The following is a 13296-nucleotide window of genomic DNA, read 5'->3' on the forward strand; positions in this document are numbered from 1 at the left end:
TACTAAAGAGTAATCAAGGGAACCAAGGTTATAGCGGCAATCAAAAGGATGTAATCCAGGTACAAAGACCATACATGGAAAACAGACATACACAACAAAGAACATAAGGTAACTAAAATCATACATACAAAGTAAAAAAAAAGCAAATGAGCAACTCGGACTCCACTAAAAACTGGGAGCATGGATCAGGTGCACCAGTAGGGTAAGCGTCCTCTGCTTTTCTAGAAACACCCGCCGAGTTGCTCATAAAAAGTTAGGTCCTGGGTAGACTAAATATATTAAAAGAGGCTTCCTATACACAAAAAGGACAAACATAAATTTTGAGGAAAAACGTTTTACATTTTTGAACTTTCGAACTTACTACATCGATCATAACTAAACAAATGTTAATTAACAGTTTAAGTTGGTTAAAAAAAGAAAAGTATTAAATCGGTCGAACTTGAAATACAAGGCGCCTAATTGTAAACAGTCGAGTGCTGTAAAAAAGTCAGCGTAGATCGGAAAATCTCTGGCATAAGGTATGAGTTGTGATATGAAATCTTCATACGCAGGAGCTGAAGAACTGTTACCACAGATGAAAGGTAAGTGACAACACGGAATGAAAAGTCACCAAGTTTGTCGTTAGGTTTGATGAATAGTTTTCCTTTTCCTGAAAAGTGTATTTCAAGATATTATGCTGATTTCACAGTGTCTGTAGTATCATTTATCTCAAATACTTTGGGGGTAGATACGATGTATATAAAATCCATGAAACTAAAATACGAATTTAAGTGCCAACCCGTGTAAATGATTTATACACATAAAACTATTTCTATTTATTCTAATATGACAAGACTATTTCTAAGACTATTTCTGCATCTCCTCTTCCACTCACAAGGTTTACGATGAAAAATCTAGAATGAGATTTAAATTAGAATTTCGGATTTAGGGTATATTAACAGTATTTACCACATATCTTTTATTCTATGGGCCGACCATAGGAACTTTTAATATTTTTCCTGTTAGGAATTAATAAACACGGGAACCAAAGTCCTGGCAATTGTCTTCCAGTACGTTGTAAGTTCTATCTAACTCCTTTTTATCATGAAGCCATTCAATTAACTCTCTAAGCGTATGTTTTTCCTTTGCTGTCGTTAATTTTGTGATCGGTCCAGGTTGTCGCTTTTCTCCGTCGCGATAGTCTCGGACATCTGACTCGATCCTCCTATGTTGAAGTATAAGTCCTTTTAATGCTTTTTCTATTGACTAGCACCATCTGTCAGTTTTGAAGACTAGGAACATATGGTAAAGTAGGCGATCTGTGTTTTGCCACTCAAAAAGAGGTTTTTTGAAGACACAGACTTCCTCTATTACGATATCAATCAAATAAAATCTTTGCCGATTCTAACAGACCATCTTGTTTAATTTTTGTTTGCATGAAAGAGTTGTTGTCAGCGTAGACAAACAGACTTTTTGTCCATTCGCCACCTTCTATACCTTTCAATGCCGTCATCTAAAACACACAGAGAACATTTTCAACAATTCTTGTTTTGTTTCTGTGAAAAATATTTTGTTTGTACGTGTAAAATACAGATGTTACAGTAACAATTTGAGAAGCGAAATGTTCCAATGTCCTATAGATAAGCTGATGACCATACTTGATCATGCAATGGATTCATCGTACACCAGATATGACTATGAGAATCTCGCCTGGTGTAATTAGGTTTTACGGAGAGGACTCTAGTCATTTACAACAAGCTAATGCATCTTGTTGTGATGAATTTCGTTTTTGTTTTCTTCTAATATTAGTGTGTTTTCAGTCTATTACTGTTTGATATTTGATGTTTGATTTTTTCTGATTTTTTGCTTTTTCAACGTTCAAATTTTATTCCGTATTTACTGTTTCTGTCATTTTTTACTCAAGAAAATGCTGTTCATTTCTACTTTGTGTGCAAACCCCGAACATGACATCAACTCCCGAGTCGGTTTTGTAAAGAAGCAGAGATTGTTTACTTTACCAGGTTCACTTACCAACAGTTCAGATTAGCTTTTGTTACTCGTTTACTTCTTTAAGTTTTTTTCCTAGTATTCCATTTGACAAGTGTTATGTACTATCTTAATCCCTTAACATTAGAGTTTTGAATATTTTGCCTCCAGTATGTTTTTTTTCCAATTGTCTAATTTCCAAGCATCGTGTGTCTACATGTAATGTAAGGAATGTCATTACACAACTCAAGTTCTACCTTGATATGAGAAATATTTTAGCTTCAACCATGTTGGTTCAAAATACAACTTTAAACTTTCGCTACGCATATTCGTATATAATATACGAAGCGCATACAATCCCAGAAAGGTTGTATTAACGTAATCAGTGATGTAACAGACAGATATATATTAGTGTGAATCTAGCCAGAAATTGGCATTCAACAAATCGGCTATCCAGCAATTCGCATGTGAAAGTAAACGCATTATGTGACTTTGTAATCTACTTAATTTGGTTCGCTAGATTGTGACTGTATATCATCTTTATTTCCTGTTTTCACGTTCATATCATTTATTTGTATTTTTTCGTATTTTAAGTGCTTCATTGTCGACGCTTCAATATTTTTGATAACATATTTTGATTGACGCACCTTTCATCAGATATATAAGGTCATTTCAGAAGTAACTTTTTTGTATGGCTCGGGGGATTTGTAGCAGGGAGGGGTATGAGCTCTCACAAGAATTTGTAAGGCATTGGTTGACACTTTAATCGACAAGATCATTCAATCCTCTCTATGAAAGTTCGTATTTTAGAAAAAAATTACCATCCTACGAACAGTCCCGTTCTAAGTAAAAACTATCGTAGGGAAAGAGAGGAGTACTAGATAAGCAGACTAGGTACTGCGATACATTACGGATGCAATGACAACATCAAAAGTATAGGAAACCTTTCAAGCCAATATAACTATATAACTATAGCATAAATGTTATGAATTTATTTGACAAAAATCCAAGACAGGAAAGGAGTCATGACCATAGCCACTATACGTCACCTAAGTTACATGATGTCTCCATATTTGGTCTCCTTCCTTTCATACATTAACCTCTTGGACTTCATCACATTAGAACCAAACTCTATTCTATACCTCTCACTCTACTACACTCCCTTTATAAAACAAGTCTTGACATTCCTGTTTCTGACCCAACCTCATCATTATACAGGCTTGTTACCATTATTTTGGATATTTGTTTCCACAGACTCTTTAAACCAGTTTGTGTGAAAAGTCAAGATGAAGAAAAACGATCATTTCTTCCACTACTGTTTGTCAACAAAGGTATAGATGCAATTAATTTGGCTAACATCCTCCATCACTAAACGTTACCAACAAAATTCCCCCATATTTCAAGGACAAATCCATACCAATTATTTCATATCTCTATACTTCACCCATTGCATCCAAAATTTTCAATTATAAAAGGCTATTGCAGAACCTCGAGATTGAGGACTTCAAGGCTAAACCACCTTACTGTTCTTGCATAAAAATTCCATTCAAATATGGTTCTTCCGGTCACATCGTTACGGCAGATTTGTCCATCATCGAAAACGAATCTCTGCGTAATATCCTTTCTTAAGGTCCCAAATACCGTGAACCACGCTCCATAAACTGGAGTTACAATTTTAAAGTTCTTATGGATGCCGTGGAGGACTAAGCAAGAAAATGGATAAAACGAAAACAAGAAGACATTGATTCTATGTCAGAGTGGTTAATGGCCGTGAGGTCTTTAGTTTTGAAACGAATGAAAGTAGGTCAATGAGTGCCAATACTACATCAGTTTTCAAAGACCCCGATGTAAAAACATTGTCTACTTTACATGACAAATATGTTGCCGTACAAGCAGATAAAGGCCAAAACAACATTGTTTTTGTCTGCAAAACGTTTTACATCCAATGTTTATTATCAGAGGTAGACGTAGAAAATAATAGCAGTGGTAAGACTTATACTGCTACCACACACTCCATAGAAGAGATTGTGGAAAAACCATAAATCTGTACTATGCTCTTTTGGTCTCTCTACCAAGGACGATGACTTATTAAAGTCTATGTACTGGATTCATAAACACCACAAGAATACATACAAACAACGTTACATAGCTGGATCTGCAAATGTACCACCAAACCTCTTTCAAAACTTTTAACTTCTATACTCACAGCTGTCAAAGAGTGTCTGCAGTCCTACCACAACACTTATTACTCCCGTAATGGTATTAATTCATTGTGGATCCTAAAAAAATCGAAAGATCTTTTGACGACAATCAGTTCAAGACTATTATCAGAATATAATAGGATTAAAACCTATGATTTTTCCACACTGTATACTTCTTTTCCCCATACTCAGTTAAAATCCCGACTTTAAAACGTTATACAAGAGATTCTTCATACTTTGTAAGAAATAAGTCAAAATCATCTTCCAAATATACAGTAGAAGATGTTTACAAAATGCTGGAATTTTTAATCGATAGCATACTTGTCCAGTGTGGTGGACGCGTTTTTCAACAAACGGTCGGTATTCCAATTGGAACAAATTGTGCTCCTTTACTTGCTGACCTATTCCTTCACACTAATGAGGCTGACTTGATAGCTGATCTGATCCGAAAGAAAGAATATCGTTTAGCCAGATCCTTCAATCTCAGTTTCCGCTATATAGATGATGTATTACATTTAAACAATCCTAATTTTGGGGATTTGATACATCGCATCTACCCCAAAGAACTTGAGATAAAGAATACTACAGACACTGTGAAGTCAGCCTCATATCTTGACATACACTTAGAAATCGATGGTAAAGGTAATCTATTGACCGAGCTCTACGAAAAACGTGATGACTTTTCATTCAGAATTGTCAACTTTTCTTTCATCTGCGGCAACATCCCTTCGGCTCCTGCGTATGGAATGTTCATATCACAACTCATACGTTATGCCAGAGCTTACCGAAACTACGCAGACTTTTTGTATCGCGCTAGAATTCTAACAAATAGGCTTCTGGAACAGGGTTATGTTGCTACAAGATTGAAGACATCAATACAGAAGTTTTATGGTCGTCATCATGAACTCGTGGATCGTTACGGTGTATCCATCTGCACCATGAAAACTGATTTGTTCAACGTGTCATAGTTTTCCTTTCCTCTGTCGTCTACCACGGAACTCGGCGGTTGTTTCTAGAAAAGCAGAGGATGCTTACCCTACCGGTGCACCTGGTCCATTCTCCCAGTTTTTAGTGCTCATTTGCTTTTGTTACTTTGTATGTATGATTTTAGTTACTTTATATTCTTTGGTGTGTATGTCTATTTTCCATGTCTAGTCTTTGTCCTTGAATTACATTCATTTGATTACTGCCATAACCTTGGTTCCCTTAATTACTCTTTGTAATGGTAGAATAAAAACAATTCAAAATGATATTTACATGTAAGTAACACATCAAATATGATGTAATATAAAATCCATCAATCCATTTTAATAGCAGGGGCTAGCAATTCATCACGGATTCCCCCCTGTAATGTTCATGTAGCTCTCCTTTGCAACTTGCAGCCTTTAGATTAAATCCTGTATATGCCTATATGGCTATATCAATTTTGAAAGACATTAACTTCAATGAAGTATTAATAAAAGTGATGTGTAACAACAGATGAAAAATTTAATGAGTTGTATATTCAACACCCTTTCATGCAAGGACAGATCAATCTTTCGTGTTTCTTTTTTCTTAAATTCAAATCCAGATGCATTTTAATTAGTGCAAATCATAACAATTCTGATGAATTGTAGTTTTAAAAAAATGAATCATCAAACTACATTAATGTCACTGGATAATTGGCTTCATAAACGTTGATTCATGGGTCGATGAAACACACGTCTTGCTATTTACGCAAATTACTGAACGTTCCCCTATATATCACAGTGTATTGCAGTGAAATAATATAAAAAGTGATCGCTATCACTGCGGCCTTGATACAGATGAATCAAAAGAATGTTATTACAAGAATTAAATGTTTTATATAGGCGGGTAAAAATTAGGACCGGTCGCATAATTTGAACATGAAGTGCTAGCAAGTGCTTCATTAAAAAGGTGCGACGGTCAGCGCTTGTACGTACCAATAAAAAATAAAAAATGAATAAATTCCGTCGCAAAAGTGTCGGATAATAGACAGAAATTAATCGATAATTAGTATATTCATACGAAGAAATAAAGTTTATAAATGAGACTAGTTGTGTTATTTGTTTTGAATTAATATTTATGTAATTTTTCTTAAAAAGTATCTAAAAGAAGAACACAAAACATAAGCAGAAAAACAGAAGAAAACACATAGAAATCAAAGTTAAATGACGAACTCGATCTCTTCGACACTTTACTACAAGAACATGGACCTACTATACCTGAGTGGACATCTCTGTTTGAAATGCTGAACAACCAATTCTCTCTGTTTCCTCGACTACTGACCATTGTTTAGATGTTAGGACATTCACTGGATGCTCTCATGGGATGTTGTAATTTAGAGCTCTTCTCGTCAAGAGGTCTGTAGGCCACTGTTCTGTGGTAAATGATGAAAAACCGTGTGTTCTGAGCATTTCCAGAACCCCTAACAGAATCATACCAATTTTTTGAACGAACATTCGGGAATCAGTGAGTCGTTTCAGTTTCCTATATAATGAAGGATCAAGCAATGTCATCGAAAGTGATTCTAACACACTTTCGAATTGCCATAAGCAGATGATGGACTTTTTCAGAGACATAACATCATGTTTTCATGAATTCATCAATTCAGTGATAAAATGAAATAAACTATTTTGTATGAATCTGAAATTACAACTCAAACATATCTAGCATTGATATATGAAAATAAATGACTTTATTTCGTTTGTAGCTTCTAAACATTTAAACTGCTTTATCAAACTTGTCAATATTTCATTTCCTCTTTGGTTTACCCCGGACTTTACTTTTTATGAGCAACTCGACGGGTGTAGTTGGTCCTAGTTTGTAGTGCAGTTCAAGCTTTTCATTTACTTTTGTTACTTTGTATGTATCATTTTAGTTACTTTATGTTCTTTGTTGTGATTGTCTTTTTTCTATGTCTTGTCTTTGTCTGTGGGTTACATTCTTTTGATTTCCGCCAGAATCTTTGTTCCCTTGATACGTTTTTTCTTTTACCAAGATCTTATAAAATAACTTCTCTACTGCATTGTTATTTTCTTCAAATATTAAATAAAACTTAAAAAACAATAAATGAAAAACAAGTTCTATACATTGTTTGAGTAAGTAGGTCAGCCATGTTTGTAAGCATTATAACCCAACTTACCGGATGTGTGCACTTTACCGATCTTATACAATCTGTTTTTTTCTTGTATAATCTTAAAATGATATAAAGTAGGATGCGGACAACTACTAATAATAAGGCATATCATATAAACCTGAAGATCCTATGTCTTTATCAAAACGCGTAGGTATGTATATAAAAGTTTGAAATGATATGTCTTTCAAGTCTTAATTAAGCACACAATATTCTTTTTTTGTTGTTAAAAATTTAGATTAGTTAGCATTTAGTAAAACACACTGTAAAATATAATAATAATGCGCATTCATTTTATTCAAGAAACAAGTTCTCCAAAATGGCAAGGACATTTCTTCTCAAACATGAATCCAGTGGGAAATTCATGCATCCTTTTGGAGGTTGGAGTATCCCGGGTGACCAAACTGATGTGATCGTTCACAGTGATCAACATGACAGAATGGTGTTCGAATTTCAACCGGTTAGAGGAGAATGGGGTTACATGGTTCATAAATCAAGTTCTAAATTAGTTCATCCGTATTTGGGTGCCGTTAAGCCGTCTATTGGGACAAGCCTGGTGATACACTCAGATCGCCACGCCGCAGCCTTGTTTGCAATAGATCAGGTAAAGAATAGAATTTTACATAAAGGAGGCCTATTCATACACCCCGAGGGTGGCAATGCTAATCCGGATAATGGCACTAAATTGGTTCTATATAACACAATTCATGATGGGATGAGATTTATAACAGTAAACCCTAACAATATCAATGAAGTTGTCGATATCTATGGCAATCCACATTGCAGTGGAAAATGGGAAATAATAAACATGGTAAAAACACCGAAAGCCACTCACACTTATACGGTGTCTTTCAAAGTCGGACGAAGTAAGACAGAGTCCACAACTTCATCCATCACCATGACGTGGGAAGTTAGTATAGAGGAAACTAGGAAAGCTTTAACAACTAATGCTTCTGAGACAGTACAGAAAATGATACAGCGATCAAGTTTAGCAACATTTTCAGAGGAAATGACACAGACTCACGAAATTAAAGGTGAATGTAAGATTAAATTTATTAAAAAACAATAAAAATGAAAATAGGAAGAACATAAAATCTTTGCATTCCTCCAATCTGCACATTCTTAAACATAACAACAATTTTAGTAATTTTTAAGAGTTTACAAATGAAAAATGAGAAAGAAACTCATTATGTGGTAGCTTCTGAATAAAGATACACCTCTGACGGTGTTCATAGTAGACAAATACATGTTTTTTTGTCAGTAGAATTGGTTTCTCCTTATAAAATTGATCTTTAAACAAGAAGCGCAATAGATCTGTTGTTTTGAAAAAAATATGTGCTTGTCAAGTGTATTTTGAAAGAACTTTTATCCCTAAAATATAGTAAAATAAAATTAATAAAATTTCTATTATCAGTTGAAAAAGGTGACACAGTTGTGACTTGGCAGTACGTTTTTACCGCGAACCAGTTCGGAAGGGAGGTTATCTTCAGGAGTAACATGCTGTGTGATACCAACAGTGAGAATACCAAACCAGATCCCGTTGGCAGTTATTCTACCTGAACGCATAGAATACAGGATTCAAACCAAAATTAATGTCTTTTATATCAGTTCTGAATATTTATTGTATAACCAGTATCTTTATGAAATGAAAACCTCTTTCTATTCCTTTCTTAAGAACCTGTTTTTTTCTTTGTTTTAGCAATTATTGGAATAAAAATTTCATATTCTCAATGCATTGTTTTATTAAAAAATCAATAACGTGTTCAGTAAGTAATGAAATCGTCATATGGCAAATATCTATATTAAAGAAATAACGTTAACCAGTTGTAAAAATGCCAATATCTCTTGATCTTGAACCTCGATATCAATTATTGGAAGTTAATGATTATCATATGAAAATTTCATTGCTGGAAGCCAGAGTATTCTGTGGTTTTCTCTTGATGTCGAATTAGTTGTTTCTAAGGAGATGGTTTAAAAAAAAAGATCAACCGAACTTGTTATCAAATCTTAGTAATGAACACATATTATTGTATATGCTATGTTGTATTCATTATTCGCTTAATAAATATGTTGGTATTGATCAAACTGTGAATTTCTTTGAGTTGATGCGAGTTTGGAAAAGTATTACATTAATAGATTCCGGAATATTGTAAAAGTACACAGTACGTGTAATAAATTACCCTACCGGTGCACCTGGTTCATGCTCCCAGTTTTTAGTGGAGTCCGAGTTGCTCATTTGCTTTTGTTATTTTGTATGTATGATTCTAGTTTCTTTATGTTCTTTGTTGTGTATATCTGTTTTCCATGTCTGGTCTTTGTCCCTGGATTACATTCTTTTGATTACCGCTAAAAACTTGGTTCCCTTGATTACTCTATCAAAAACAGGGCATTATAAAGAATTTTAACTTTTAACTTCTTTCATATTAGATTTGGTAGCTTACAATATTTCATAACAAAGGAGATTAGTTAAACAGAAGGTACAAAGGGGAATCTGTGGACAGAAAAGAAATATCGGGAACACCCAAAGGACTATAAAAAAGAACTTATATATAAAAGGCATTTGGTCATAACAATGTCCGGATTTACTGAGAATTGTTTCCCTCTGTTAACATATATGATACGATTGGAATAATTGATCGATGTTATGTTAAAAAGATGTCTTGTTCCTTGGAGAAGTATAGCTAAAGGACCGACTGTTTTGTTACCAGGGAGGTCTGGATTTCTTTGCTTAAAAATATTTTTATGACTGATATTTTTGTATTTAACTGGTCGTCGAGTACACCCAGACTGTCAGATACAACACATTAATGTTATTATACCAAACCCATAACAATTATCATCATATTTTCAGTATTGACAAAAATATCGAAGCATTTTTGAATAGATGTTTGTTTGTTTGTTTGTTGGGGTTTAACGTTCGAGCAGCAATATTTCAGCTATATTCAGACGATGAACATGAAATGGATGACAAAATGAACATGAAATGATGATAATATGAAAAAGGATGGGACACAAGGACAAAAGGGTCGACAAATTTTGATTGCCACTGGAAATAGGGAGAGGTGGGTAGGGTCGGGCAATTTAGCCTCCTGTGGCGGAGCCCTATGGTTCCTACTCCGGGAGAATACCACAGTAGGGTTCTTTAACGTGCGAGGAACGTGGCATCCTTCCAAACACGGTGCACCATTATGGTTTGCAGTCAGGTTTTCCATAAAATAGCCTGACAACCCCAGCATGTAACACGACAGGGGTACCCCATTCCACCACCTGGGGCATACATCCCAGTTGCTCTGTGGGCAGAGCGCCCTAGCCCCCGGCTAGTGTTCTGAGCACTATTTAGTCGCCTTTTACGACAAGCTTAGCGCTGCTGCAGGCCTATTCTTTTAACACCCGGACCCGCACGGATATTTTTGAATAGAAGTAGAAGTAAATGGCTAAAACTCGAAAACAGGCAACACGCAACATACGCATTGTAGATGATAAAATAAAATACAATGTCATACACCACACAAAATATCTGGGGTCACATTGGGTGGTCTGGTATGTCATGTTCCGCCGGGAGTATCCGCATCATTGCAATCGAATACACTCGGTAAATGTCCACTTCAGTAGTTTGTTTTTGCACTTCATTTTAAACATCCATCAATATGAATTTAGTTTTATATTACTCTTCTTAAAGTCTATCAACATTAATGAATAAACACTTGTATTTGCTTTGCCTGCGTAAGTTCTTTTAGTATTTGGTACTAAGTACGAATTTAACAGTTTTCTGTTTATTTATGAGGCAGACTTTTAAGGTGCTTAAAGTCAAGTGACCATCTCAGTCACACATTACAAAACTCAGTTATGACCTTAAACATACGATGAAATTCTTTGAACCTTTTCTGGCACATGTTTTACAGAATAAAATTTTGCGAATAGAAAGTAGCAAAATCACTTCGACACATACAGATGTTCAAACTCTTGGCGTGTGACTGAAAGTGTAAAGTAAGTAAACAAAAAGAATCAAACACTTTAAAAATTAAAATGTAGACTTACGAGAATTGGCAGCATTTTAAGTAGCAGTCTGAATAAAATTCAGACAGGTTATTTTTCATTATTGAAAATTATTGATGAGAGTACACTAACGACACGGAATGTTTTAAGAAATATTGTCAAATGAACAAAAAAAAAAAAAAAAAAGAAAGAAATAGAATATAAATAAAATGTGTTTACAAGAAATTTATTTACTATTTTTAAACACACCCTCCTAAGCAATTAAATATAATCTCGGTCGATGTAATCTGAATTATTATAAAAAAAAAAAAAAATAATTAAAAAAATAAATAAATAAATGAAAAACAAGTTCTGTACATAGTTCGAGTAAGTAGGTCAGCCGTGTTATAACCCAACCTAGGGGATGTGTGCACTTTACAGTCTTATACAATCTCTGTTTTCCTGTATAATCTTAAAATGATATAAACTAGAATGCGGACAACTAATAATAATAAGGTATTTCATATAAACCTGAAGATCCTTTGTCTTTATCAAAACGCGTAGGTATGTATATAAAAGTTTGAAATAATATGTCTTTAAAGTATTAATTAAGCACACATTTTTTGTTGTTTAAAATTTAGATTAGTTAGCATTTAGTAAAACACACTGTAAAATATAATAATAATGCGCATTCATTTTATTCAAGAAACAAATTCTCCAAAATGGCAAGGACATTTCTTCTCAAACATGAATCTAGTGGGAAATTCATGCATCCTTTTGGAGGCTGGAGTATTTCGGATGACCAAACTGATGTGATCGTTCACAGTGATCAGCATGACAGAATGGTGTTCGAATTTCAACTGGTTAAAGGAGAATGGGGTTACATGGTTCATAAATCAAGTTCTAAATTAGTTCATCCGTATTTTGGGGGCCGTTAAGCCGTCTATTGGGACAAGCCTGGTGATACACTCAGATCGCCACGCAGCAACCTTGTTTGCAATAGATCAGGTAAAGAATAGAATTTTACATAAAGGAGGCCTATTCATACACCCCGAGGGTGGCAATGCTAATCCGGATAACGGCACTAAATTGGTTCTGTATAACACAATCCATGATGGGGTGAGATTTATAACAGTAAACCCTAACAATATCAATGAAGTTGTCGATATCTACGGCAATCCACATTGCAGTGGAAAATGGGAAATAATAAACATGGTAAAAACACCGAAAGCCACTCACACTTATACGGTGTCTTTCAAAGTCGGACGGAGTAAGACAGAGTCCACAACTTCATCCATCACCATGACGTGGGAAGTTAGTATAGAGGAAACTAGGAAAACTTTAACAGTAATGCTTCTGAGACAGTACAGAAGGTTATTTTTCATGCATGAAAATTATTGATGAGTGTACACTAAGGACACGGAATGTTTAAAAAAATATTGTCAAATGATGAACAAAAAAAAAAGAAAGAAATAGAATATAAATAAAATGTGTTTACAAGAAATTTATTTACTATTTTTAAACACACCCTCCTAAGCAATTAAATATAATCTCGGTCGATGTAATCTGAATTATTATCTAAAAATACGTCCTTGTTAGCATCCGTAAGGTGGATTAGCTACTCAAAGGCAATGTAATCTTAGAATAGTCAGGTTTGATTCTTACTCTTTATCAGTGCCAATTGCATTTTCTCGGCCAATCTCGTTGATTCCGAGCATGGCCGGGATTGGGCAAGGATGTACCGATTGTATCAGTGCATATCCATTATTCACATCTACTAACTAAAACAAACAAACAAGAAAATAAAAAAAAATAATAATAAAAAAAAAGAAAAAAAAAAAAAAGAAAATGGAAGGTTTGACTGTCAATCCGTCTATACTTTCATTTGCACATGAACAGAGACTGTTTAATGGTACGGTTTTTGTTTGCTTTTTCTGCATTGCATTTGCAGGAATAGGTGAACTGTTTGTAGCACCAAATGTTTCAGAGACACAACATGTTCTTCAGATCATGGAGCTG

General features: G+C 34.5%; 1 protein-coding gene across 1 annotated transcript; it reads left to right on the forward strand.

Moving 5' to 3' along the window:
* Positions 1-7612: 7612 nt before the first annotated feature.
* LOC148604718 (uncharacterized) lies at positions 7613-8867 on the forward strand. The gene is made up of 2 exons (XM_088550777.1): positions 7613-8336; positions 8717-8867. Exons 1-2 carry the CDS (start codon positions 7622-7624, stop codon positions 8860-8862), a joined length of 861 nt encoding a protein of 286 aa, XP_088406903.1. The 5' UTR covers positions 7613-7621; the 3' UTR covers positions 8863-8867.
* Positions 8868-13296: the final 4429 nt, after the last annotated feature.

Source organism: Perna viridis, chromosome 10, assembly GCF_037379345.1.
Source record: "Perna viridis isolate PV_CMFRI_1.1 ecotype Kerala chromosome 10, ASM3737934v1, whole genome shotgun sequence".
In the NCBI taxonomy this organism is placed as follows: Eukaryota; Metazoa; Mollusca; class Bivalvia; order Mytilida; family Mytilidae; genus Perna; species Perna viridis.

Bases quoted from the DNA above. Each gene is read 5' to 3' on its own strand.
- LOC148604718 (XM_088550777.1), top strand. From the start codon at position 7,622: ATGGCAAGGACATTTCTTCTCAAACATGAATCCAGTGGGAAATTCATG. The intron at 8,337-8,716 runs GTGAATGTAAGA...TTCTATTATCAG, and splicing joins ACAGACTCACGAAATTAAAG to TTGAAAAAGGTGACACAGTT.